This window comes from Prionailurus bengalensis, chromosome B3 (genome assembly GCF_016509475.1).
Source record: "Prionailurus bengalensis isolate Pbe53 chromosome B3, Fcat_Pben_1.1_paternal_pri, whole genome shotgun sequence".
Lineage (NCBI taxonomy): Eukaryota > Metazoa > Chordata > Mammalia > Carnivora > Felidae > Prionailurus > Prionailurus bengalensis.
This window is the reverse complement of record NC_057355.1, coordinates 121,082,815-121,108,190: the sequence shown is the minus strand read 5'-3', so window position 1 is coordinate 121,108,190 and position 25,376 is coordinate 121,082,815. Positions and strand designations below refer to the sequence as shown.

Genomic DNA, 25,376 nt, shown 5'->3' with positions numbered 1-25,376 from the left:
GGGGAGGCAGAAAGATCAAAGCTCTTGAAGATCATCTTCTGATGGGGAGTTGGAGAGTTGATACGCCCCCTGGCCAGACAGCGAATGCTCTCTCTGCCTCCCTCGTGGTAAAAGCGAGCTGCTTTTCATTCTCCTTAGTGATGGGAATTCAGAAGAATGCATCTACCAGTCAATAGCTGCTTACCAAACGTCAGGGGGCTGTGTCATCTACTCTAACAACGCTAACACATCAAACGTGGCACGGAGTATCAGTTAAGCTTGCAGTAGCCCCCCACTGTCCCACACAATCTGTCTGGTCTTCACAGGGACCAGAGAAATGAGTAAATCCCACAGGAATAGGCTAGGGGCCTCGGCCACCACCTTTCGCCCTTTACGTCTTCAAAGATGGCGCGATTCCCTGCAGTGGCTCCTAGGACATAGTGTCATTTCTGATTCACTAACTTGGGGGGGGGGGTGGTGGGACAGTTTCAGGCACTTTCACTCAGCTTTTCCTATCAAAATGCTCTTATCCATCAGACGCTGGGTAAAGAGCTACAGGGAAGGTCTGTGGGCCCACTGAACCCACTGACAGGCAGACCCTGGCCAGAATACCTTCGATCTCCTGGCCTGACTGAGCCCATCTCTAGCCAGAGGAGCATCTAGCATTGCAGATGCTCCAGCATCACTGTCACCGCATACCCGGAGTTCTAATGGGGATATTGGATGCAATGGGCCTCGAAAGACGTGAGAATTCCCCTTTCCCTACTGACTCGTTACCCTTTAGGAGGGTTCCCGAATGTTTTACTGAGTATGGGTTATGGTGATGCAGGTTTCTCCACAAGGAAACACACCTGCCCTTCAGTCGATGGATTCCAGCTCTGTGAACTGACTGAGATCTAGAAAGTGGGTGAGGGGCCTTGCCGTCCATCATGCCAGTGACTAGCCTTCTGGCTTCTACCATTCTGGAACTCCATAATCCCCACGGATACTAGGGAGCCCCGGTTCTATGGCAGGATCTCATCCCGTCAACCCTGACCCATTCAGAGCTTCTCCAGGATGTTAGTGGCCTCGTGGCTCAGGTGAACATTCCTCTGGCCCTCTTGAGGAGCATGGTCAGGTGATGGGGCCTCCAGCCTCACCTAACAAACCCATTTGAACATGGCTTCCTCCCCGGATCTTCTGAGCCCTTCCGAGCCCTTCCTTAACTCTCTGCCAAGGCCATTTCAGCATCTCTACCTTGCTTACTGCGGGTTCAGGCCGTGAGGAAGCTTCAAAGAGCATGACCGGCAGTGTCCTAAGGAAAACTCCGGGTGTCGGTGTCATGGCTTTGAGCCCGGAGTCACAAGCAAGTGCTCCCCCGGACAATGCTCCCCTTTCCAGACCTACACCCAGGGTTGGTCCACCACCCTCAGGGCGCAATCATTCCCACACGCCTCCGCTGGTGCCTGTGAATCCATTATCAGCCAGGTCCTGTAGTTCCTTCCGCAAATAAGTAATTTCTTTGCAGAGCAGTGACTAGTTCTCCTACTCAGACTGGCCTGATACGGGATCCTGTCTCTCTGCCTGGTGGTATCGACTGTGGCAGAGGGGGATCCTGACGCTAAACATCGTGCTACAGGGTCCCTGCATCGGGTGCAACCTCACAGGGTCTCCAAGCACAGGGAGGCTGCTCCACTCTAGGAGGGGCTTCAAGGGTCTCGTGTACCCAAATGCGCCCATTCCAGATCCTTCTTCCCTTTAGGACACTGACTTTGTTTTTTATTATTTATTTATTTTTTAAATTTAATGCTTATTTATTTTGAGAGAGAGAGAGACAGAGAGACAGACAGGGTGTGAGAGTGGGGGAAGGGCAGAGAGAGAGAGGGAGACATAGGATCCGAAGCAGGCTCCAGGCTCCGAGCTGTCAGCACAGAGCCCGACGCGGGGCTCACACTTGTGAACCACGAGATCATGACCTAAGCCAAAGTCGGACGCTTAACCGACTGAGCCACCCGGGCGCCCCTGACTTTATTTTATTTTCTTAAGTTTATTTATTTATTTTGAGACAGAGAGAGAGCGTGGGAGGGGCGGAGCCTTCACAAGAAGGCTCTGCACTGTGAACGCAGAGCCCGACTCGGGCGGGGCTTGACCTCAGGAACCATAAGATCATGACCTGAGCCGAAATCAACAGCAGGACACTTAGCCAACTGAGCCACCCAGGCACCCGTCTGCAGGTCACTTCTACAGGTCTTGCTTCATCCTGCAAGACCTTTTGAGGAGCCTCAGGAAACACATCCTAGAACTCTCCACCTGAAGGATGAGAGGAGAAAGTATCTATCCATTGTCCCCTCCCCCCAACTAGTCAATGGAGACCCTACAGGCATCGACTCCCCTAAGTTTCCACGTTGCATATGTGAGTGCCGAGGGGATCACCAAGGATGTCTCCCAGGACAGGAAGTGGGAAGATATAGGATGTGACTGTCGGGGAGAGGGGGAAGCGTCGGTTTGTACCTGTGTGAGGTTGTTCACACCTGTTCAGTCCTGGTCATGTGATAGAACTGGCATAGTTGGTAGAGCACGTGACTCTTCCTCTCAGGGTCATGAGTTCAAGCCCACATTGGCATAGAGCCTACTTAAAAGAAGAAAGAAAGAAGAAAGAAAGAAAGAAAGAAAGAACGAAAGAAACTCAGCGTCTTACATATTTAAACTTTTAAGCCAAAACAGTATGCCCAGCTTAATGAACATTGTCATTAACCATGATTTAGCTGCTCCCAAGAAAGACGATTTGCCAGTACGGAGAAGAAGCTCTTGCCAAAATTACAGAAATGTAGCATAAAGGAGTAGGACCGGCATCGATCTCATGACTTCAGGCTTAGTCCCACCTTATACGCATACGTGTGTGTGTCTGTGTATCTTCGTGTGTATCTGTGTGCTGTGTGTGTCGTTGTGTTTGTCCGTGTCTATGTTGTATCACATATCTGTGAGTATATCTGTGACTTTGTGCGTGTGTGTATGCGTGTGTGTGTGTGTTGCGCGTGTTGACCATCTGCTCTGTGCCGACCACAGAGAATGCCCCGAGCGGAGACTCTGTCCTCGCGACGCTTCCGTGGAAAACAGCCGACCTGGCTAGGGAGGGAGGAAGCCACAAGAACCTCCAACTCTTAAACTCCTCTTGAAGTAGGTGGAGTAATGGCCTCCCAAAGATGGAACCTGTGAATATATTATGTCACATGCAAGGGGGAATTGAGCTTGCGTATGGAATTTAAGTTGCTAATCGGCTGACCTTAAAATAAGATTATCCTTCTTAGCCCGGTGGGCCCAATATAATCACAAGGGTCCTTAAAAAATGAAAGGGAGGAGGCAGAAGAGTTGGTGTCAGAGTGATGTGATGTGATGTGAGAAAGACTCAAGCAGCCACTGCTGGCTTTAAAGATGGAAGGAGCCACGAACCAAGGAATGTGGGCAGCCTTCATAACTTAGGGCTAGAAAATAGATTTTCCCCTATCAGAGCCTGCCGACACCTCTATTTAACCCAGCGAGACCCATTTCGGACTTCTGATCTCTAGAACTTCAAGATATCAAAATTTGTGTTGCTTTAAGCCACTAAATCTATGGTAATTTGTTACGGTAACAACAGGAAATGAATATGCCTGGGAAAATTGCATTCGTGTCTTTCAAATGCTCCCCCTTTGCTTTGCTTCTAATCTTAGCTTAAAGGTGCAGTGGATTGCATTTGACGTAGGGGTTGGCTTGTGAAGTCAGCATTTAAGGAGAAAATATGGAGTCCATATTAACCTTGAAAATGCCTGTAATTGCTCATTTTGTGGAGAGAAGGGGCCAGGACCCACTGAAAAGAGCCGATCAACGTTCCCCAAGGTGCCCTCACCCTCAGGCGCCCTCACCCCAGGGCTTGGGCCTACTGATCACAAGGGCCAGCTAAACAAATCACACCCTTTGAATTGTCTCTTTCCCTCCCTCTAGGCATTTAATTAAATTTGCACCAGTTCAAAAAGCATATGCTGTAACTCCATTGCAATTTCAGATTTTGTTCCTATTTCCCGAGTTTGCTAAGGAAAGAATGAAAAAAGAAAACTTATTTGTGCTGTGGCTTGTTCTTTTTTATTATGAAATATAACAAACATACAGAAGAGCGTGAGGAGTATCACCCACCTCTGGCAAATTGCAACATCGTTCTTCCACACTGGCTTCGGATTTTTAAAAGGAAACGAAATGTTACACATACAGTTGAAACCCAATGTCCTTCTTAGCCTTGCAGATGCTGCCTTCGACCCCCTTCCCACCCCCCCCCATCCCCAGGAGCTTTCCCCATTACTGATTTTGATATTTGATTTTGATAGCAGTCCTGTGCAGGCTTTGATACCTCTATTATCCAATTCTGTGCATACCCGTAAACACTAAAATATCAGCTCACATATCAAGAAAGATTCTATAAATGGTACACTGCATATATCCTTCTGCAACTTGCCCTCCTCTCCTCCAGCTCAGCACCGCGTTCCTGAGATTTATCCACAGCAGTACCTGTAGCCCTGGTTCATTCTTTGAAGCTGCTGAATAATATTTGATTTCCTAAACATACATTTCTGTTCATCTGCTTTTCTGGTCATAAGTATTTAGGTTGTTTCCAGTTTCTCTTTATTCCCAACAGAGATGCAGTGAACATTCTGGTCCATTTCTTCGGGCCCGTGTGCAAGAGTCCCTCCAAGGTGTATACTTAGGAGGGAAACTGCTGGGTCCAAGCATGTGTTCAGCCTTAGAATCACCGGTAATTGCCAAATTGCTTTACACAGGAGTCACGCTGATTTCCCCCTAGTGGCAAATGCAAGTTCCCTTTAATTCGTGTCCTGACCAACGCGTACTAGTTTCTGCCCATCTGATTGCAAATGGGTCTTGTTCTTCTTGTAGGTTGCACAGCGGATGCTCATAGCCACCCTGGGGCAGAGGTGGCGCAGGCCTTCCTTGTGACCCCCTGGCAGAAAGGCATAGGGAGCCCCAGGGAGGGGATGCTGAACCCAACACAGATGACTGTGGCCATGTAGGAGCCTAACGAACCTAGGAATCTCGGATTCCAGCATTCGCCCCTATGGGAACTGAATACAAGGCCAGAACGCAAACCGGCTCCTGGCTAGGCAGTAGAAGATTGAATCCTGAACCTATTTGCCTTTTATGTCTTCTGTACGTACACTTGGAGCCGGGTGTCTGGGGGTTAGGGATACTCATTGTGTGCCGTCTCGTCCAGCCCCTGCACGAGTTCTGGCGACTGAGGCCACACCACAAACACGGAGCATTTCCCCTCAGGGGGAGGCCCAGCCAACATCTTGGCCCTGACACCCTACTGGACTGTGGCCTTGGGCAAGTTACATCTTCTTGGTGCCTCAGTTTTCTTGTCTATACCATGGGGATGGTGGCACCTACCTCCGGGCAAGGTCATATGGACTGGCCGCAGCCACACGTCTGAAGTGGCAGGCACAAAGAAAACATGCAAACGTTAGCTGTCACGAGGAAGGCTGTGATGGTGACTTCTTGCTGCCCACAGGAGGTAGCAGTGGTCCCGAAGAAGAAACTCCAAGGGCAGGCTCAGCACAGCACAAGTCACTGATTCTGGGAGACAGCCCATCCGCAGAGGCTAAGGAGGACTCTTCTGGAGGTACGGGCTCGCGGCACCCAAGCACGGGACCAAAGGCACCGTGGCCAGCGGCATGTGGTTGTCCTGCAGGGAGGCTGCGGGGTCATTTGAGGGGCCCTTGGAAGCCCACGTCTCTGTTTTCTCTTGGCTTGAAAAATATCAAAGGATTATGGCCCGAGGGTTTACCGTGTGCTGCCATGGCTGCCTATGAGCCGACCATCCCTGCTTCTGAGGCAGAGCTCAGGGGGTCCACACCAAGCGTGTCGGGTGGAGGGGACCTGAGATGGGTAGGTAAGGGGCCAAAGTCGTGTCCGTGAGCTGTTCTCATTTCTGTCTGCTTCAGCAGTCCTCGTCCACGGTTTGGGAAGCAACCCAAGGTCACTGCTGTCCTTGACCCGAAGTCTCAGCATCGACAACTAGTGATTTAGCCCCAGTGATGGGACAGAGGACACACGATTAGAAGGCAGAACAGCAGCGTTCAGTTCCTAGTTGCGCCTCTGTTTTGCTAGGTGAACTTGAATCTTTAGAAGCCTCGGCTTGCACGGCTCTGCGGTGGAGCTAAGGACACCTGCCCCATCCACCTCACAGAGCTGTAATACCAAGTGAGACGGCGTGCACCAAAGGACCTGGGACATGCTGTGTGCCACGTAAATGGCAGTTACGGTGTATCACACTGAGCTGTTCCTGCTGCGTGGGTTCGGTGCTCAGCCGTGCAGGTGAGGGCAAGTCGAGTTAGCCACACCCTCTCTGCTGGGTCAAGCCCGCATCTGCCGGGATCACTGGTCTGCTACGGGATCACAACACAGCCTGGGACTCTAGCCAGGCCCCCCTAGAACAAAATGTTACCCATGGCCCCACAGGCTCCCTCCTCTAATCAGATGAGACATCCAACCCCAGCCGATAATCAACAATCACACAGCAAGCTGGCGACGGGTGGAGAGTCATGGCTCTTGGAGGCCAAGTTTAAACGCCAGCTCTGCCCCTCCCTAGCTGGGTAATCTTGGACAAGCCACTTACCCTCTCTGAGCCTCAGTTAAGTCGTTTATACGATGGGGGCAAAGACGCCTACTTCACGCTGTCAAGAGTGAATGAAACTATATGTGCTTGTCGCATAGGAGGTCAACGAATGGGGGCTGCAAGGATTTAGCACATGACTGTTAGCTCCACGAGCACAGGGCCTACCTAGATTTGTTTTATGCCTGGTGACCACTCGGCGCCTTGTAGAGCGCCTGGCCCATGCGGGACGGGCACTCAATCCACTTGGGGAGTGAGTGAGTGAACGAAGGGAGTACCGCGGACTTCTTGAGCCCCTCCGAGCCTGAACTTCCTCATCTGTAAAATGGGCATATAAACACTCACCTGGGAGGGCTGTCGTGAGAACCAAGAGCGGCCAGCCGATGCGCGAAACATCCTCGGACACCGCACAGCGGGGGGGCCCGCCGAGCGGGCCTCGCACCCCCTTCCCTGGGCAGACACCACAAGAGGCGGCTGGGTAAGTAAGAGTAACGTTTACTGAGCGATACAGGACTGAGTACTGTGAAGGATTTACCAGGATGGAAACGCACCCCATGCCCGCCCCTGCCACCCCGACACCCAGAGACTACTACAGTACTTAGGAGTTACACACGACGGCGATAACTGCTGGATATCTGTTCGTAACAAACAAACCATAGCATATTTATACTATATCACATCGAGTGATTATAGAAATCCATATATATATTGCTTGTATAAAATCTTTTTTTTTTTGTAAAAAATATTAAAAAAAAAAAAAAAAAAAAAAGAAAGTATAAAAAAACATGTGCAGTTGAAAAGCCCTGCCAGGACAGCCAGTCTGTAAACATTCAGTGAGTATGTGCTTTGGAAGGGCGCCCGCGCCTCGTGCCCACAGCAGACTCCAGCGGGGCCGTTGAGGGCGCGCCCCGGCTGCCGCTCCCGGGCAAGGCCGCGCTGGACCCACGGGGGCAGGTACGGCTGGGCCCCACGTGGCGCCCGCTCTAGCCTGGCATCAGGGTCAGGGGGGGCAGGGCTGGGGGCAGGCAGGCTGTGGTCCCACTCAGTTCCATCCCCAGCCGCATGTTTGTTTGCAACTCATGGCTTTTCCTGGCTGCTCCGAGGTCCCTCGGTGGGTGCCCTGGTGGAGAGGCCATTTGGTTGGGTGTCTCTCTGGCCGGGGGCCTCTGTCCTGCCTCCTTCCAGCTGGGCCCCAGGCAGGACAGCCCCACCGTGGGTCTACTTTGGTCTCAGCGCTTGGTCCTTCTAGGTTTCGTCAGCCCGTTCTTCCCCTTGTGTGGCTGATGTGAGTTTCACAAAAAAGCCCGGCCAGCGCTGGCTGTGCTGAGCCTCATTGTAAAGTTTGTCATGCAGCAAGGAAGGGCCCTCTGGGACCCCTCGTCCTCCCCCCTCTTCCCAAATCCTCCTCCTCCTCCTCCTCCTCTTCCTCCTCTTCCTTCTCCCAGCCCATGGTCACTTCTTCTCTAGCTGCTCCAACAGCGGGTTTCCTTCTGATTCGGGGGTCTTGACGCTGTCCGTCCGGACGATGCAGGTGGGGCGATGCCGGTTCAGCATCAGAATGAGCTGCTGTCGCTCCTGCTTCAGCTCCTCGATCTGGGTCTTCAGCTCTGCATTCATGAGTTCCAGCCGCTCAGATTCCTGTGCACAAAAACAGGGACAGGGCTGTAAGCTCTCACTGGGGACCGGCACTGCCTCTGGGGAGGTACAAGGCACTCCCAGCTGGCATTTGCCTGTTTTCTGCCTGCCAGCTTCCCACTGGAAGAGGCACAGGACCTGCTATTGAGCCCCCAGGGTCCCTGACTTTCTGCAGCAGTGGCCGTCACCCCTGTGACACTGGCCTGTGTCAAAGCGGGAAGGACCCAGGTTATATTCTGGGGCCAGCCTGGCTCATGTCCCACCTCCCTCCTCTCACTCAATCCACTCCAGCCACAGCGACTTCCTTGTAGTCGCTCAAATATGCCAACACTCTCCTGCCTCCGGGCTCTTGCCCAGGAAACAAAGGGTGGAAGAGGAATAGGGACCCAGTGGAACTAGAGCAGGTGCACGCAGGGTCCACAGGGGGTGGGAGGGGGCCCGCGGCTGGCAGTGCCGCGGCAAAGTGCTTTGATGTGTGATGTGTAAATGTACATTGGGGCTATGCTGGCCTGCGGGATCACTAAGCCCAGTGTGCTCATGTCATTCCTCCCCAAACGAGTACTTCCTATCAGTCCATAATCATTGAAACAGCCTCTTCGTTATCCCCTGTTATCTAGAAGTTTGCCCACTGGGAGGCGATCAACTGTCACCCTTCTGGATCCAAAAGAAAGTTTCCAATAGACCTCAAGTGAGATTCCCAATGAACTTCCAGCTCAGTTGGAGAGCCTCCAGGGAAAAGAAGGAACGAATGCTGGTGATTCGCTCTTGGGGAGGGCGGTGGGGGGGGGCGGGGTTGTGGGTTCAGAGTGTGGATGGATAGGCGACGAGCAGACCAATTCAGGGCTTAGGGGTCAAAGCGGTAAGACAGGAAGGCTTCGCCGGACTGTGTCTGAGAACTTACAACCCGGTCGAGAGTTGGAATTTACTCAAGGGCCAGCAAAGTTTCGGACCCAGTGGCTCTCGACTCAGAGCGATTTCGCCTGCCAGGAGACATTTGACAACGTTCGGAGACAATTTTGGTTGTCTCCCACCCTGGGGAGGGTGGGGTGCTACGGTGTCCAGTGGGTAGAGGCTAGGTATGCTTCTGAACGTCTTGCAATGCCCACGGTGGCCCCGCAACAAGAACTCTCTAGACAAAATGTCAACAGGGCCGCGGTTGGACAACCCGTACCAGGCCAAGAACAAGCTGCGGTTGCAACCGCGCATGTGACAAAGGAGCTGGGTGACACTGGCTTGGGTCTGTGGGCTTGCCCCTCCGCCGGCGGGGCCAGGCTGGGCAGCCTCCTGCGGGGAGGCACCCCAGGCCGCCGTCCTCCTCATAGTGGCTGGCCCGACTGAACTGCCACTTGGTCTGTCTCGGGGGTAACAGCACGAGCGCCTGGGGAGCTCAGAACTGCTAAGATGGGCAGTCCTCGGGACCAGACACTGGTCCTTGGGACCAGACTCCTCACTGAATGAGGACGGCCCCAAAAAAAGGAAAAAAGCGCTCTGGGGGAAAACATTAAAAAGCAGCTATGGTGGTTTGGACCCAAGGAGGTGTGTGGATTCACACTCATTCATCATAGGAATGGGTGGCTCAGTCAGTTAAGCACCTGACTCGATTTCAGCTCAGGTCACGGGTCTCACAGGTCAGGAGTTCAAGCCCCGCGTTGGGCTCTGCTCTGACAGGGCGGAGCTTGCCTGGGATTCTTTCTCTCCCTCTCTCTCTGCCCCTCCCCTGCTCGTGCCGCCGCCCCCCCCCCCTCAAAATGATAGACATTTTAAAAATGTTATTTAAAACATTAAAATAAAAATGTTATTTAAAAAGTTATTAAAATGTTGAAGTATATCATGGAATATCCTGCACGCGGACCGGCTGGCTGTCAGAAGGTAAGTGACTGCTTTCTAGTTTTATTTCCTTCTGTTTTATTGGGTGGTGCTACATGTTTATTTATCGTGTAAGTAGAAGTTGAGTTCAGAAGAACCATGATTATAGAAGTTGCCTGTGGTTTTATAACAGCAGTTACCTGATCTGTTTTGCTAATTAATTGAGAAATGTGGGCTAGGATCTTCACATGTTAATTATGAAGTAAATAACTCTGCTTGCATTTTTGTTTATAGTTTTGCCTTCTGGTAGATATTTATTGCCCTAGAGAAAATGAAACCATTTGTTGTTTCACAATAGATTGCAAGCGAGTGAACATTCTGTCTCTTCCACTAGGCTCACCAAAGGCAGGAGAAAAAATACCGGGTGAGGGGCTGGGTGTCCTGGTATTTCATCCTGGCTGTGTGACCTTGGCCAAGTCAATTCCTTTCTCAGGGCCTCAGTCTCCTCCCAGAGAATATGATTGGCCTAGAGGACTTTAAGCATTAAGATTCTCTGATTTTAGGGTGCCTGGGGGGCTCAGTCGGTTGGGCATCCCTTTGGCTCAGGTCATGATCTCGCAGTCTGTGAGTTCAAGCCCCACGTCAGGCTTTGCACTGACAGCTCAAAGCCTGGAGTCTACTTCAGGTTCTGTCTCCCTCTCTCTCTACGGGTCCCCCACTCACACTCTGTCTCTCTCTTTCAAAAATAAAATAAAAACATAAAAAAAAAAAAAAAAAGATTCTCTGATTTTATCTTTAAAAAAGTTACCCTAGGGGCGCCTGGGTGGCTCAGTCGGTTAAGTGTCCGACTTCGGCTCAAGTCATGATCGTGTGGTTTGTGAGTTCGAGCCCCGCGTCAGGCTCTGCTGACAGCTGGGAGCTTGGAGCCTGCTTCAGATTGTGTGTCTCCTTCTCTCTCTGCCCCTCCCCCCGCTGTGCTCACTTGCGCGCTCGCTCTCTCTCTCTCTCTCTCTCTCTCTCTCAACAATTAAAAAAAAAAGTTACCCTAATACACTTAAAATAGAGTTCTATTTCCCAATGTTTTTTGTAAGTATTGGGAAGAAGGCTGGTGGCCTCTTCTGAGCCCAAAAGGCCTGTCTGAACTAAAATCCTACCTCTGCCACTTTAGCTATGTCACTGTGAACCAGATTCCCCATGTCCCTGAGCCTGGGCAACCTGAACAGCGTGCTGGGCGGTAGAGGAAGCCCTGGGTTCTAGTCCTGCCTCAGCTGCTGCAGAATCTTGAGCAAACGTTCATCCCTCAGAGTCTCAGAATCCTCGTCAGGGGAGTGGGGGCTGCTTCGCCTCCCCTCCAGGGTCACCATCTCCTTGTGACCATCCAGGAGGGAATGGCCATGAAGAGTGCAGAGTGCCATGGGAGTGTGAGATGGGCTTCCTGCTACCAAAGGCAGGAAGAATGAACCTGCGTTAGGTACAGCAGGTGCGGCAGGTACAGAGGTCGGCGTTACAGAAGGGAGAAGCATAGGGACGCTGCTCCTGACTGCAGACAGAGGAGCTGCTGAGGTAGCCCTGGCTGCCTCAGGAACTCGGCTGGTCCAGGCAGGTGAACTCGGAGATGCTCTAAGAGTCTCCCAGGGTGCATCTAGATGTCCAGGGGTCAAGGATGGGAGAGTGACTTTTTACATCATATATACGTGTGTGTGTGTGCGCACACACATCCCTTCGTACCTCTGAGCCTTATAAATATTTCACCTGTTCAAAAATAAATTAGAAGGGAGCCCTTCACGTCTGTGGGCACTGGCTATCAACACGGCCATCTGCATCCATGTCCTAAACCTCTGTTACCAAGGCCAGAGGGGAAGAGAGGAGCACGGGTGGAGAGGGAGACTGGGCTTGAGCCCAGACTGAGCTGCCTAAACCCCCCTCCTAGACCCCGAGGCCACCAGGGACAGCATGACAGCCATGTAACTGGTCTTCCCGCTGCCCCAATCAGGATCAGCTTACATGGCTAGGACCTGGGTCTGCCTGCCTGTCCATTCTCCCCTGTGTTCTCTAAACTCCAGCCACACTGACATTCTTTTCAATTCCTTAATCACATCCTTAAACACCTCTGGCCTCTGGCCTTTGCTTGCCCTGTTCCTGCTAACCCCTCCACCCTGTCCATCTGGTTAGCTCCTACTCCTCTGTCTCAATGAGCAGTCTTCCCTCAGCCTAGACTAGGATAGGGCCTCTCCGTGTGCTCTCACACCAGGCTTGCCCAACATGAGGCACAGGGTGCATTACCATTCCCCGTTTTCTATCTGCTGTCCTCCTGCCTGCTGTGCAGCAGGTACTCACTAAACACTTATGGGATGGATGGATGGATGGACAGATGGATGGACGGATGGATGGACGGACGGATGGATGGTCAAAGGAATGAATAAATCCCAGCTCTACTACTTGTTGGCAGTGTGACCTTGGACAAATAACTTGACCTCTTCCGAGCTATAGGTCAGTCTCTAAAATGGGGGTAGACGGGGCACCCGGGTGGCTCAGTCGGTTAAGCATCCGACTTCGGCTCAGGTCATGATCTCACGGTTCGTGAGTTCGAGCCCCGCGTCGGGCTCTGTGCTGACAGCTCGGGGCCTGGAGCCTGCTTTGGATTCTGGGTTTCCCTCTCTCTCTGCCCTTCCCATGCTCATGCTCTGTCTCTCTGTGTCTCTCAATAATAAAGAAATGTTTAAAAAAATAAAAAATAAATAAAATGGGGCTAGCCGATGTGTATCTCCCTGAAATGTTATAAGATTAAATGAGGCATGTGGCAATCCTGCATACAGTTGGTGCTCAGCAAATGCTTCTGGAATGTGACGAGCAGCTAGCACCATTCATCTGGCACTTTCACTGCCGCGGTGTGTGTTCGCTGGGCATATATCTTGCCTGCTAACTGGCTGACAATCCCTTGGAGGCAGGGAACTTGTCTGTTCCCTGCCATGCCTCACCCAGCTCTGCAGGCACTCTGGGCTGGAAATGAGGTGTGGGACACGCCATCCATCTTAAATGCCCGTGTGAGACCCGTGTCTTAGAAACTTCTTGAAAACTTACAGCCCAGCGTCGGTCTACCATCTCTTCCGAGGAGGCTCTCAGCTCTAGGAGTCTGACTCCCACCTGGAATGGCCATCCCCCTGCCTTAGATGATCAGAGCCCCCAGGTGGACACACAGCCCCACGCTGTCTACACCTGTGACCCCAGATTTTCTCTCTGCTTGCTGCAAGCATGAGAAGAGACCCGTATATACCCCAGCATCAGAGAAAACCAGGGCCGAGTTAGCTAGTCTTCAGCTCCCACCAGAGAGACTGTGTCTGCTCCTTCCTGTGTGTCCCCCAGTGCTCCTAGCACAGTGCTGGGCATTTAGTATCTGCATGAAAATGCTTGTCAACGAATCAACGAGTGAGTGAAAGAATGAACAAATGAATGACTGAATGAACAAATGAACCGGAGCTAGCATAGCGCAGTGTTAAGAACAAATGCTTTGAAGTTAGCCTCGGGCTGGAATCTCAGCTCCGCCACTTAGTTGCTGAGGGACCTGGGCGAGTAACTTAACCTCACCGTGCCTTAGTTTCCCCATCTGTAGAAAGAAAATAATGAGGGTACCTACCTCATACAGTTACCGTGCCGACACAGAGATAACACACAGCACTCCACACCCTGCCCAACTTTACAAACGTTAGCAACGCCGTTAACTGTTGCATGCTATAGAACAGAATGGGCCCCCCCCCCCCCGTATTATTATTGTTATATATGGTTACAGTTATTATTTAGTAATGAACAAGTGATCCGGAATGCGGAGGCTGGAGACTGCCAGCCTGGACTGATTAGCTTTCTGGTCATGTCCCTTCACTGCCAGCTACCATTTTTGAGAAGCAGCAAAGGCCTAAGAGATGGGACTCAGGGGAGAAAGAACAAACACCCTGCTTGGCACCTTCCAAATGGAAGGTCGGGGACGTGCTCTGAGGGCGGGGGTGGGGGTGGGGGTAGGCTCTGCTGGCCTTTGGGTGCAGAGCTGACCTCTGGTCCCTGGAGGCAGCAGCTCGGGGGTCGTGTTCAGTGGGGCTGAGGCCAGCCAGATGGGATGCAGGGCTGGAAGAGCCTCTGTCCACCGCTCACACGCGGGGCATGGCGCCGTCACCTACGTCGTTAGCATCCACTCTAGACAACTTTGGCAGCCACCAGGCCTTTGAAGCGGGGACCACTTCGCAGTCCTGGGCCATCTGGGCCAATAAGCACCAGCGTCCGACCTGGTAGAGGGGAGCCGGCGCCTCCCACCTTCTCTGGCAGTCAGGGATCTGGGTGGGCCGGACCCGCTCCCCGCTGCCCTTGGTTATCTTGGTTCAGGGAAAGGGCACCGGATGGAAGGCAGGCCAGACAGGGGGTTGCGGCTGCTTGGGCAGACGGCCAGCAGGCACACACTGATTCCGAGGGCTTTGGTGACGACACACATCTCCTGGCCCATGAGTGCACAAGTCCGCTCCGAAGGACGAGACAGGTGCCCCGCCCTGGCCAGCTGCCCTGCTCACCCGCTGCAGGAACTCCGTCCGCTCCTTCTTCTTGTTCCGGCATCGGGCTGCCGCCACTTTGTTCTTCTCCCGGCGCCTTTTCCTTCGCTCCTCTTCTTCATCTAGCTGTGAGGGCACAGAGCCGCGGATTAGACATCCAGGCGGGCCTGGAGCACCGCTTCCCTCCTGACACAGACGGCAGATGGACAATGTCCCCCGCAGTGAGGGAGCCATCCCTGTCTGCCAGCCCACTGGCTTCCCTGCTGGTGGGTCGGAAACGCTTCCCAGCCAGCCCACGGATCCTCTTAGAGCAGGTGGGCAAACCTGGGAGGGGTCGGTGTCCCAGGAGGGCAGGGCCGCCTGGGTTCTGCCAGAGTTCAGGAGGCACCAAGCCCGGCAAGTCTATTCACATGGAGGTGACACCCAGCGGGTGCTGACGGCCCTGTTCTCTTGCCCAGCCCAAGCCTTCTGGGCACTATTTTCCAGGCCAGTGGTTCCCAGGCACTTCTTTAAAAAATGCCTTGGGCATGGACATAGATTTCACATTCTACCCCCACACACTTCCGCCTCCCCGGAGTACCTTCGCCCTGCCTCTTGGTCCTTCCAGACGCTCTGATCTACCTCCTGGTGCTAGTAAACAGCCCCCCCCCCCCGCCCCCCTATCTCTCCTCACCCGGGTTTGGTCCTTTTCGCTGCTTCTGCAGGCTGTCCCCCACGATACCCCCCCTGTATCCCAGGGTGCCAGGGCTCCCCTAAGTGCCCTGCATGGACACAAGCAGAGGGGCCTCCCGAGTCTCCGGGTTTGCTTGCTTCTCCCCCAGGATACATTAGAAAATTCACCACGCATAAAATAGGGCCCATTAAGTGGGAAGGGAGAAACTCACTGCCCACCAGCCCTGACCCCAGCAGGATCACTTTGCGGTGGTGCCTCTTGCTGTCTGTTAGCTACCAGGAGAATCCGGAGGACACACAGGACCAACTGGGGCAGGGGACAGCCTGGAGTCAGAGGCCACTAGAGAAGTCACTGGATTGCCCTGGCCTTGCCAACTCTCTCACTTCTTGAGCCAGTGGGGGTGAATCTGGCAGCCTGAGGCCTGGAACAAGGTCTCAGCTGAGAGGGCTCCAGGCCAGGAAAATAAACACCCTCTCTGTGCACTCCCAGCATGCTCTAGGAGCTTAGGACCGAGGGCCTGGCCGGAGACCAGGTCCTGGTAACACAACCTTCTCCTTCTCCACCACCTCTGAGTTTCTCCCTGACCCGCCCCACCCCTCCTGGGAGGCTGGCTGGAGAGGCTGCTTGTCAACACGGCCACACCCAAGCACCTCCTGGCCCCTTGGCCTCCCTTGAAATAGAACCAGAAGTGACAGCACCTCTGGCTGACCCGTATCTGGGAAAATAGAAACCTGGACAAAATTGATTCCACCCAACCTCAACCTCACCCCCACCAGGGCCGAGGTAACCGTGACGACAGGCAGAGGGAAGGAACTGGAGGAAGTGGCCGGCAGTGCAATCTCCCCTCGGCCAGGAGGGTTTGCCCACAAACTGCCAAGGTGATGTGTGCAACCTGGGCACTGCCGGGCTCACGGGGCCCGGAGCAACCCCGGCTTCTGGCAGAGCAGCCGTTTCCTGGGAGACGCCACCTCTGTCCTCCGAGACCCAGCTCCCCGCCCCAGCCCTGCACAAAGCCGCGGGCAAACGGAAGCTGCGCCATCCGGCTGCGAATGCGAAGAGGCTCAACTGGGCCAGGCCGATGGCCGCGCTGGGGGCTTTCCAGCCCCCCTGTCCAGCCTTATCCGTCCCCTCCAGCCATCGCCTTCTCCCCACATATCTCCCCCTTCTCCGAGCCAGCTGGGCCCTCCTGAGATAACCTTCCTCTCCTCCTTGGGAGACTCTTATTCAACCTTCGAGAGCAAATGTCACCTCCTCCAGGAAGGCACTTTTGACTCCCCAGACAGAATCGGCTGCTTTTCCTGTGCTGCTACAGGACTTTGAGTCCCCTGCTTTCAGGGTCTCTATCGTATCCCATCATAGTTCTCTGTGTATGCAGGTATCTGTGTTCCCTGCTGAAGGACGGGGGACCCGAGCATCGCCAACACCTGGATAGCACTTAATAAGGGGCTCAGCAAATGTCAGTCACATGAATGAGTGAAATAAACGATTCCAGGGAAAGGTGGCACAGGCTTGGATTCTTTGATTATAAAAGCAAGCTATTGCCTATGTTTGCCTCTGCATAAGCTTTTCCCCAGTGCCAATAAGGGGCCTTTGCTGCCAGGGATGGTCTCTTCTGTCTGTCTGCAGGAGCCCAGCAAAGCGTGGGGGTTGCATTCTGTCTTCCCCAGAAGCACAATGACCAAAGACAGAGTCACGGCTGGGGGCAGGCCCCCCCGGTGGCTGTGGCAGGTCCGCACGAATCCCGAACAGGCACGGACACACTCCAGGCTGTGCACTGAAGCCTAAACACCCCCTAAAGTTCCACAGCCACCAGCAGCTTCCACGCCCGTCCCCAGGCCTCTCCTGCCCCCACGCTCCACCTCAGCTGACATCTCCCAATAAGGCAAGAAATGGCCCCAAAGCCCCATTACCACACCTTCCCCACTGACACTGTGCTACATGTTCCCCAAATCCTCCCGCCGCCACGTAAGAGCCGCCTGAGGAGTTCTGGAAACCAGCTGCTGGAGTCCCGCCAGAAAGAAGAGGGGGGCTGGGCAGTGCCCCTCAGCCCTCTCATCCCCACGGGCCAGCTGTGGCCCAGGCCTGGGCGCTCTGTGTCCCCTGCCTGGGACCCCCCCCCGGCCCCCCCCCGCCTCCCACCACCACTAGCCTCCTCCAGTTCCTTCTCTCACCACAGTCCCAAGGCTGCTGCCCCCGCTCCTTGACGTTCCTGAGTCTCTAAAACATTTGTCCATGAGGGGGTGAGACAGCAGAGTGTTGTCGCCACACACAGCGGGGACGTCTAAAACCGGAACCCCAAAATGGGGCATGATGATTTGTTGCTGCAGACGCAGTTGGAAGAACAAGAATGTTTGAGGAGGAGGCTGCTTGACGCCCAATACATTTAAAGACCCATGAGATGAAGGCCTGCTCTCAAACATAGCTCTGGCTCCGTTTTCCCCCAGTTCCCAGGAAGCCCTGGGGCAAAGCTGGCCGTGCACTGGGGTGAGGAGTGAGGGGGAGCCCTGTGCCACACTTCACATTGGAGGGACAGGCTAGGGGGCTCACGGCCAAGGGGGGCCTCCAGTCGAGCAGTCCCCCCTCAGATGGCCCGTTCCCAAGGCCCTGCTTGTGAGCCCCCGGCCACAGCTGACTGGAGCAGGTGCGAACGGCTGACCAAGAGGGGCTGTATTCACTGAACTTGGACCGCTGGACTGAGGGACCCGCGGCTTCAGCCACGTGTCCAGAGAAGCAGAGCAATCAGGCTGCGATGCTTGCAGATGGGCAGAAGAAACCAAAGACGGTGTGGCAGGAAGGAAACAAACCCTCAGCTACGGAGGGGAGTCGGAGAGACAAAAAGAAGGAATGGCAGACAGAGAGAAAAGCAGGGCCTGGGCCAGGGTGCCGCCAGTGAGGTGCCCAGGACACGCACCTAAGGAGACACTCACTCCAGAGCTCACGCAGGGACAGGGTCGGCACCCAAGACCGACTGCCTCCTTAAATGCTGTGTGCTGGGCGTCTGGCTCACCTCACCCTGGTCCAGGCCCTGAAAAACAGGGGGAGCTCCAGGCTGAGAAGGTGAAGGCGGAGACAGAGAGGAAAGAGAGAGCAGAGAGAGACAAAGATGGGTGGAGAGAGACATAGAGGCGGCGCCATTAGAAAGAGAAACACACAGAGGCATGAACAGCGGTCAGTGGTTAAGACAGGCCAAGTGAACAGACTGAAAGCACACACCGAGGAAGAAACTGTCTCAATCCTCCTGATTCCACCACTGGAGGGGCCTAGGATTCCTGCGCCTTGAGTCCGCGATGCATACCCCTGAGTCTATCCTGAAAAATTCCTCCTCTGGCCTGGAGGGAGTTTGAGAAGGTTTCTGCCTCTTGCAACTGAAAGATGCCCGTGTCTCACAAAGAGCTTGAGCAAACAGAGGTGGTTCGTCTTGGTACGTATCCAGTCCTCTGGACTAGGGGTCTCAGCAGGTTAAATGGCTTCAGTGAGCCGAGGACAGCCCTATCACCCTCCCCACTTTTACACATGACAAAACTAAAGATATCAAGGCTGCGCAGAAGGTCAGTGGCAGCTTGAAATCCGAGCCTTTTGGCCCCAGGGCCCAAGAGCTTCCTGCTCTTTGAAGGGCTGCTGGTCTATGTGTGCCCCACACACATATGGTAATACGCCCCCTGTCCTTTCAGCTCTGGCCTGGTGATGGGATTGTAAGTAGCAACAGAAGCTTCTGACTCTGACGACAATGACCGTGTTGTTTTTCCCTATTCGGGTCTTTTAAAATAAAAACAATTTATTGCTCAAGTAACACTGAATGTGTAACATTAAAGCTGACTGGTTTACGGGGGCGGGGGAGGGGGCGCCTGGGTGGCTCTGTCGGTTAAGCATCCGACTCTTGGTTTTGGCTCAGGTCACGATCTCACGGTTTGTGGGATCGAGCCCTGCATCGGGCTCTGCGCTGACAGTGCGGAGCCTGCTTGGGATTCTCTCTCTCCCTCTCTCTCTGCCCCTCCCCTGATCATGTGTATGTACTCTCTCTCTCTCTCTTTCTCAAAAATAAATAAACGCTTAAAAAAAAAAAAAGCTGACTGGTTTACGGGAGGGGCCTCCTCCACACCTCTCCTGCAGGCCACGTGGCTTTCACATGGTGGCAACCTCCTCCCAGATTTGATTCTGAATTCTGATATTTCACAAGCATTTCCAACAAGATATCTTGTGGGACCCACAAAGAGATAAGATGAGAAAGACTAATGATACTTGCTAACCTGAGGCACTGAAACTGCGGACACTCTTACATGGACAAAGCAATATAAAGGCAAGAGCAATAAAGCTGGTGACAAGCAGAGGTTGGGGGAGGGGACCCAGAACAAACCCCCGGCACTCACCAGAGCAGCGAAAGTCTGAAAGGCCTTATCTTGCACTAAGGACCGCAGCAGGGACGCAGAGAACCAGGCTCAGCTGAGACACGTGGCATCAGGGTCGTCAGCACGCACTTTGGGGTCTAAGAGGCCTATGTGGTCTGAGAGGAGCACCGACTGTGTGCTCCTGGGCAAGTCACTTGGCCTCTCTGAGCCTCTGTTCCCCACCTGCGTGGGGAAGGCACCGAGCCCTGCCGCACAAGGCTGTTAACAGGACTAAGTGCCAATCTCGAGCCTGGGACATAGGAAGCGTGCTGTAAGCGCCAGATCCTGGGCCCGCCTTCCCAGGTGAGGCAGAAAGCAAGCTTGGGGCACGCCCAGCCTCCCCCAAGGGCAGAATCTGGCACAGGAGACCTGGGCCGGAGGGCAGGCTGGGGGTGCCTCAAGGCACACGAGTTGTCAATGAGCAGGCCCGGAGCAACAGCAGCCTGGCAGCCTCAAAATCTAGCCCTGGCCAGGCCCACCAGGGTCCCCCCCCCCCCGGCCCCCCCCACCCCCCCCCAGGAGCCACACTGCACGGAGGAGCCACATTTCAACACCAGGGACCCATGAGCACCCTGGGAAGTAAACACCCAAATACCAAACATACCAGACATTCCCCCACATAAACACGGCTGCGCTGAGCCCCGGGGCTGCGGTTCCACACCACTCCCCTGTCCAGCCACGCATCAGCAAAGTAGGGCAGTCCAGGGGCGAGACGTCCACAAGCCAGCCGGGCCAGGCCTACACCCCCAAGGGGAAGAAGGAGGAAACCCCAGGGGCCTCTGTCCAACACCCCTCCTGCCCCCATGCACCCTGCAGGGGCCAGGCCTTCCCCCTCAGCATCTCCCTAGGGCTGAGCTGTTGGCAGCCATTCCCCCTCTAGCCCTGTCTTCTCCGGCAAGCCCCCCCTCTCTAAACAACCATGGCCTGGACCTCAGCTGTGAAATACTGGGGCAGTTTCAGTGAGCAGCGGGCAGAGCTGTAAGACAAAATTCAAGCCAAATGGTCAGTCTAAGGCTCGAGTTGCAAACTCAAGTCACTTCCCGGGGCCAAGCAAGTAACGTTAGCAAGGGAAGGGGGCTGGATGGGGCTGTGGCCTGCAGAAGGGACCCCCCGGCCGGCCTCACTTGAGCAGCACAGACTCAGCATTGCCAAATCTTCCAAGTTTTCAAGCCTAGCTGAACATACGGGGTTTTAAGTAAAATCTCCCAGTTTTTAATGTTGGCAACAAATTCCATCTTGGAAAGGACACTTCGTGGGCCACACATCTGTGGGCTGCACCAGCCCATGGGCGGCTGATTGATGACCCCAGCAAGCGACAGAGCCTGGCGGGGTTGGTCATCAGACACCTAGTTCTAGTCACCTAGATGCCCTATTCTGTGACCGTGGGCCAATCAATTCATCTCTCCCGTCTTGTGGCTCATCTTCGATAAACACAATCGCTCCTACTTCTCCCTAACCTTCAAATGCCCTTGCAAGGTGGGCTTCATTTTACAGTTGAGGAAACAAGGTGACGTGTCTGCCAGAAGTCGCCAGGCCAAGAACAGACAGGGGTTCGACTCCATTACATCATGCTGCCTTCCGACAGTGGGCTGGACTAAACTCTCCCCCAAGTTCTGTCTAGCTCTGACATCCCTGGGTTTCTTTTCACCCAACCTTCAAGAGCAATGTTGGCTTGATTGAGGGGAGAGGGAGGGGGTTGTGGGAAGGACATCTTTTCCCTTTTAAGGAGTTTCAGAAATAGTCAAGTCACTTCACAGACTCTGAGAGCCAGAAAGGAGAAGCCCCTAGGCCAACTCCTGGATTTTACACATGAGGAAACTGAGTCCTGGGAAGGAAGTGGATTGCTCCAAGGCTCACACTTGAGGGCAGGGCCTGGGTCACTGCTGAGTCAGCCTCCCTGGGCCTTTGGGCTCCACCTGACTTCCTCTTTCTGGAATTTTCTATGCTCTGGATGAACAGCACTAACCTCGTCTGTCCCCCTCCTACTTCTCTGACCTCTCCTTTTCTGTCTCTTGCCCAGGACCCTCTTCCTGTCCCTTTCAGGCCAATGTCTCCTGGGGTCCTATCCTTGACCTGCTGCTTTTCTCGCTCCATGGGTACTGCCTATGGTTTATCATTTTCATCTACCTATGTGGTTTCAACTACCATTTATATATGAAAGCCAAACAGTTCTTTATGATCAGGACAAAACATCCAGCTGCCAGCTGGACGTTCAGTCTGGATGTCCCTCAGCTCTTCAAAGTCTTTATCCTCAACTGGCTACTTCCTGTCTATTCTCCACCCCAGGCTGGCACCACCCGTTCACTGGACTTAGACACGCAGCCCTCCCCCAACCTGTCCTTCTCTTTATCTCTTATTTTGACTCTTCAGGCCATCCAATTCTACATCCTAAATCCTCCTCCTATCTGCTCCCCACTCGCCATCCCCATTCCAGGCTTCTTTCTACCTCCTGACCCTACATGACCATCCTCTATCTCAGCCATCGAAGGGATCTTTCTAAAACACAAATCTGATCCAGTTACTTACTCCTCATTACCCTCAGGAGAGAGCTCAAGCTCCTCCATGTGTCAAGCGAGGGTGCCTGTGACTTGGCCCCATGTGTTGTGGTCTTTGCTCCCGTCCATCCAACCCTACACTCCATGTTCCTGCAACCCTGAGCCTCTCATATCCCACACTTACCTGGCCACATGCCTTTGCCCCTGCTGTTTCCTTGGCTTGCTCTCCCCCTCTGCATTCAGCTCAAGCATCACCACTTACAGGAAGGCCTCCGTGGTTCTCATCGCTTCCAGGCTGGGGAGGTGTCCCTTTGCTCTGGGCTCCCATAGAACTCTGAGCTTATCCTGGCCCCCACTGTGCTGTATTGCTGTATTCTGTCCTCAGTTTCTGCCCCCTCCACTAAACTGGGAGTTCCATGAGAGCAGAAATCTGTGTCTTGTTGATTTTTTTAATTGTTTTTAATGTTTATTTATTTTTGAGAGAGAGAGAGAGAGAGACACCATAAGGGCAGAGAGAGAGGGAGACAGAATCCAAAGCAGGCTTCAGGTTCCATGCTGTCAGCCCAGAGCCTGATGCAGGCTCAAACTCACAAACCATGAGATCATGACCTGAGCTGAAGTCGGACACTTAACCAACTGAGCCACCCGGGCACCCCTGTGACTTGGCGATTTTGTGTGTGTTCTGTACCTTTGCCGAGTTTGCAGCCACCCGGAGTGCTCAATAAATGTGTGCTAAAGGGAGGCCTGATCCACAGAGCTGGTGACCTGGGCAAGACTCCTGACTCCCAGCCTGGTGCTCTTTTGACTTCACTCCAGATGCCCCCCATGGCCAGGGTATGATCAAACACATTCCCCTATGAACAAACCCACATAGTGGAAGCTGTGCTCACTCAAAGCATCACACCAGCCCAGCCAACCACCGGGTGAAGGCTCTGAACAACAGCTGCCAGAGGCAATGGCTTCACCTGCCAAGATGATTCACTCAGCTCTGGTGACTGGGGGCACAGGTGGGTGGGCAATTGCTCAGTGCACTCAGCATCTACAGGAAATGGTGGGGAGTGGTAGGGCGGTAAGCCAAGCCCCATCCTGAGGTTCCGGAACTGAGAAGACGTAGAGATCCCAGCACCTTGCGGCATCCACAGGCCAGGAAGCTCAAGTTCAGAGAAGAGGAGTAAGTCGGCCTTGGTCCCTGGTCAGATGGTGGCAGGACCAATCCGAATACCACTGCTTCCTGGAACACCTTCTAGAAGCAGGGGACATGTTCTTTATGAACTGAAAGCTTGATGCAGTTGCCATTGCCGGGCATCAGAACCTCCCGGGGTGGGTGGAGGGTGGTGGGGAGGGGGGGTGGAGGGGGGGGTGGGGAGGGCGGGAATCTATCTGAACCAACTTCTCTGTCTCCACACATCTCAGCAAGACAAAGCATTCCTGTGACCTTGGCCCTCCCAGCCCCCCTGTCCTCAGTAAGAACCTTTTCCTGCGTTAAGAGAACCCATAAAACAATAGGCTGCTGAGGCATAGGGCTGGTTTATATGAGCAGAATAGGGAAGGGCCATTCTCTCAGAAAGCAGTGGAGAACAGCCGTTTCCACTGCTAAGAAAAGACAGCATTGTGTTTGGAACAAAGCCTGAAAAAGCCGGCTGGGCAGGGTGACACCCATTTCTGTATGGTCCTGCTAAGGAAGGAGTGAACACTGTTACTGCGAAAGCGAGGCCAGGAGACGTAGGAAAAAGCACCTTGGCCAGGACGGAAAGTCTAACGTTGAAGAGAAAAGGGCTGATGATTGCCGGGAAATCCTTTTGCTGGAGAAGAGCTATTTGAAGAATGATGGCTTTTGTTGAAATATGTCTATTTCAGGCCTGTTTCATATTTATGGTTTGGTGAGGTTTAGTTTCCCACTAGGCAATCAGTCAATTTTCTTGCCCAATTGACATTTGATTCAAAAGATGAGAAAGGGAGAGGAATAGTGGCCCCCACAAGGCTCTCCCCACCTCTAAAAGACTGGTAAGAAGCAGAAGATATCTGGGAAGGGAAATCAATTTTCTCAAAAAGAGTTAATAATTCTTTAACAATAGCAGTGTAATATGCCTTGATTACACTGGGGCAAAAGAAAAAAAAAAATCAAAACAAAACACCAAAAGACAGAAACAAGAGATCCTGCAAAATGACTATCTACAATTAAATGAAAATGCAGTTGTTGCAAAGAATATTCATGTACAGGGCTGTTCTAAGTCCCGAGTTGGCCAAAGTAGAAGAACATTTCAAGTGCCATCATCCTATTAAAGCCTTGAAAGTCATTTGTCTTTCATCACGAAGGTGAAAAACAAGGTCTTTGGCTTAATTATTCTCCACCAGTGCAGTTCAGTTTAATCTGTATGCCGGGTGTGCAGCTAAAACACAGATTTCAGCCAATTTCTTTCAGGCATGAGGCACAGATAACAGACAAATCGCTGAGCAGAACGCCGACCTCTATTTCGTGGGTACTGAACTCCCACTAATAAAAATCCCACCCAGGTGACACGGCCAGATGAATTCACAGCCAGGGATACCTGGCCTGGAGGACGGAAGGTTTTCACCATGAGTGATTTATGTAATGAAATGGAAGCAATAAAATTTGAGAGATGGGGAAGGGAAGGCTTCGCAACTCCCAGGCAGGTGGAGGTGGGGGTGGGGGTGGGGTGGAGGTGGAGAGCTCCCCCCCACCCAAGTTCTCAGACCAGGGCGGCTGAGAACTCCAGCCAGCTACTGTGATGAATAGCTTATCTGATTCTCCCTTCAAAAACTATAAAGGAACCGGCCTATTGACAAGCTCCGCAGCTTAATTAATTGGGAAGTCCCTTAGGGTGTGAATGCTGGCAGCCAGGAGGATCTCAATACCTGGAAATAACTGGTTTGGAAATGTTTGCTGACTCAGATTGCAACCTTGCCTTACACAGAGTCAAGTACCACACACATTACTTAATAGCTGATGGCATGCAGCTCCCTCCAGAAAGTTTGAGATAGGTTTGGGAAAAAACGTGGTTTTAGACCCCTCATAGGTATTCTCAGAGAGAATCATTGCCAGTCAGGGCTGGAAGGGACTTTGCAGATCATCCAGACTTGCAGAGAGCATCGGAATACCCTGGAGGGCTTGTTACATCCCAGATTTCTGGACTCCGCCCTCTAGAGCATCCGCTTCAGTAGTCTCAGGGTGACACCCAAGACCTTGCACTTCTAAGGTGCTCTCACATGCTG

The 25,376-nt window shown here is 53.3% G+C and overlaps 1 protein-coding gene across 3 annotated transcripts in view; it reads right to left on the bottom strand.

The window, feature by feature from the left end:
• Window positions 1-4,054: 4,054 nt before the first annotated feature.
• Window positions 4,055-25,376, bottom strand: part of JDP2 (Jun dimerization protein 2) — a 41,509-nt gene continuing 20,187 nt past the window's right edge. For 2 of the 3 annotated variants that reach the window (XM_043556659.1, XM_043556661.1), the window contains exons 3-4: window positions 14,611-14,715; window positions 4,055-8,254 (exon numbers count right to left, since the gene is read on the bottom strand). In XM_043556659.1, the coding sequence (XP_043412594.1) occupies window positions 8,069-8,254; window positions 14,611-14,715 (291 nt within the window). In that variant the 3' untranslated portion in view covers window positions 4,055-8,068. The remainder of the gene's footprint in view (window positions 8,255-14,610; window positions 14,716-25,376) is intronic. The other variant, XM_043556660.1, reaches the window with a different exon arrangement.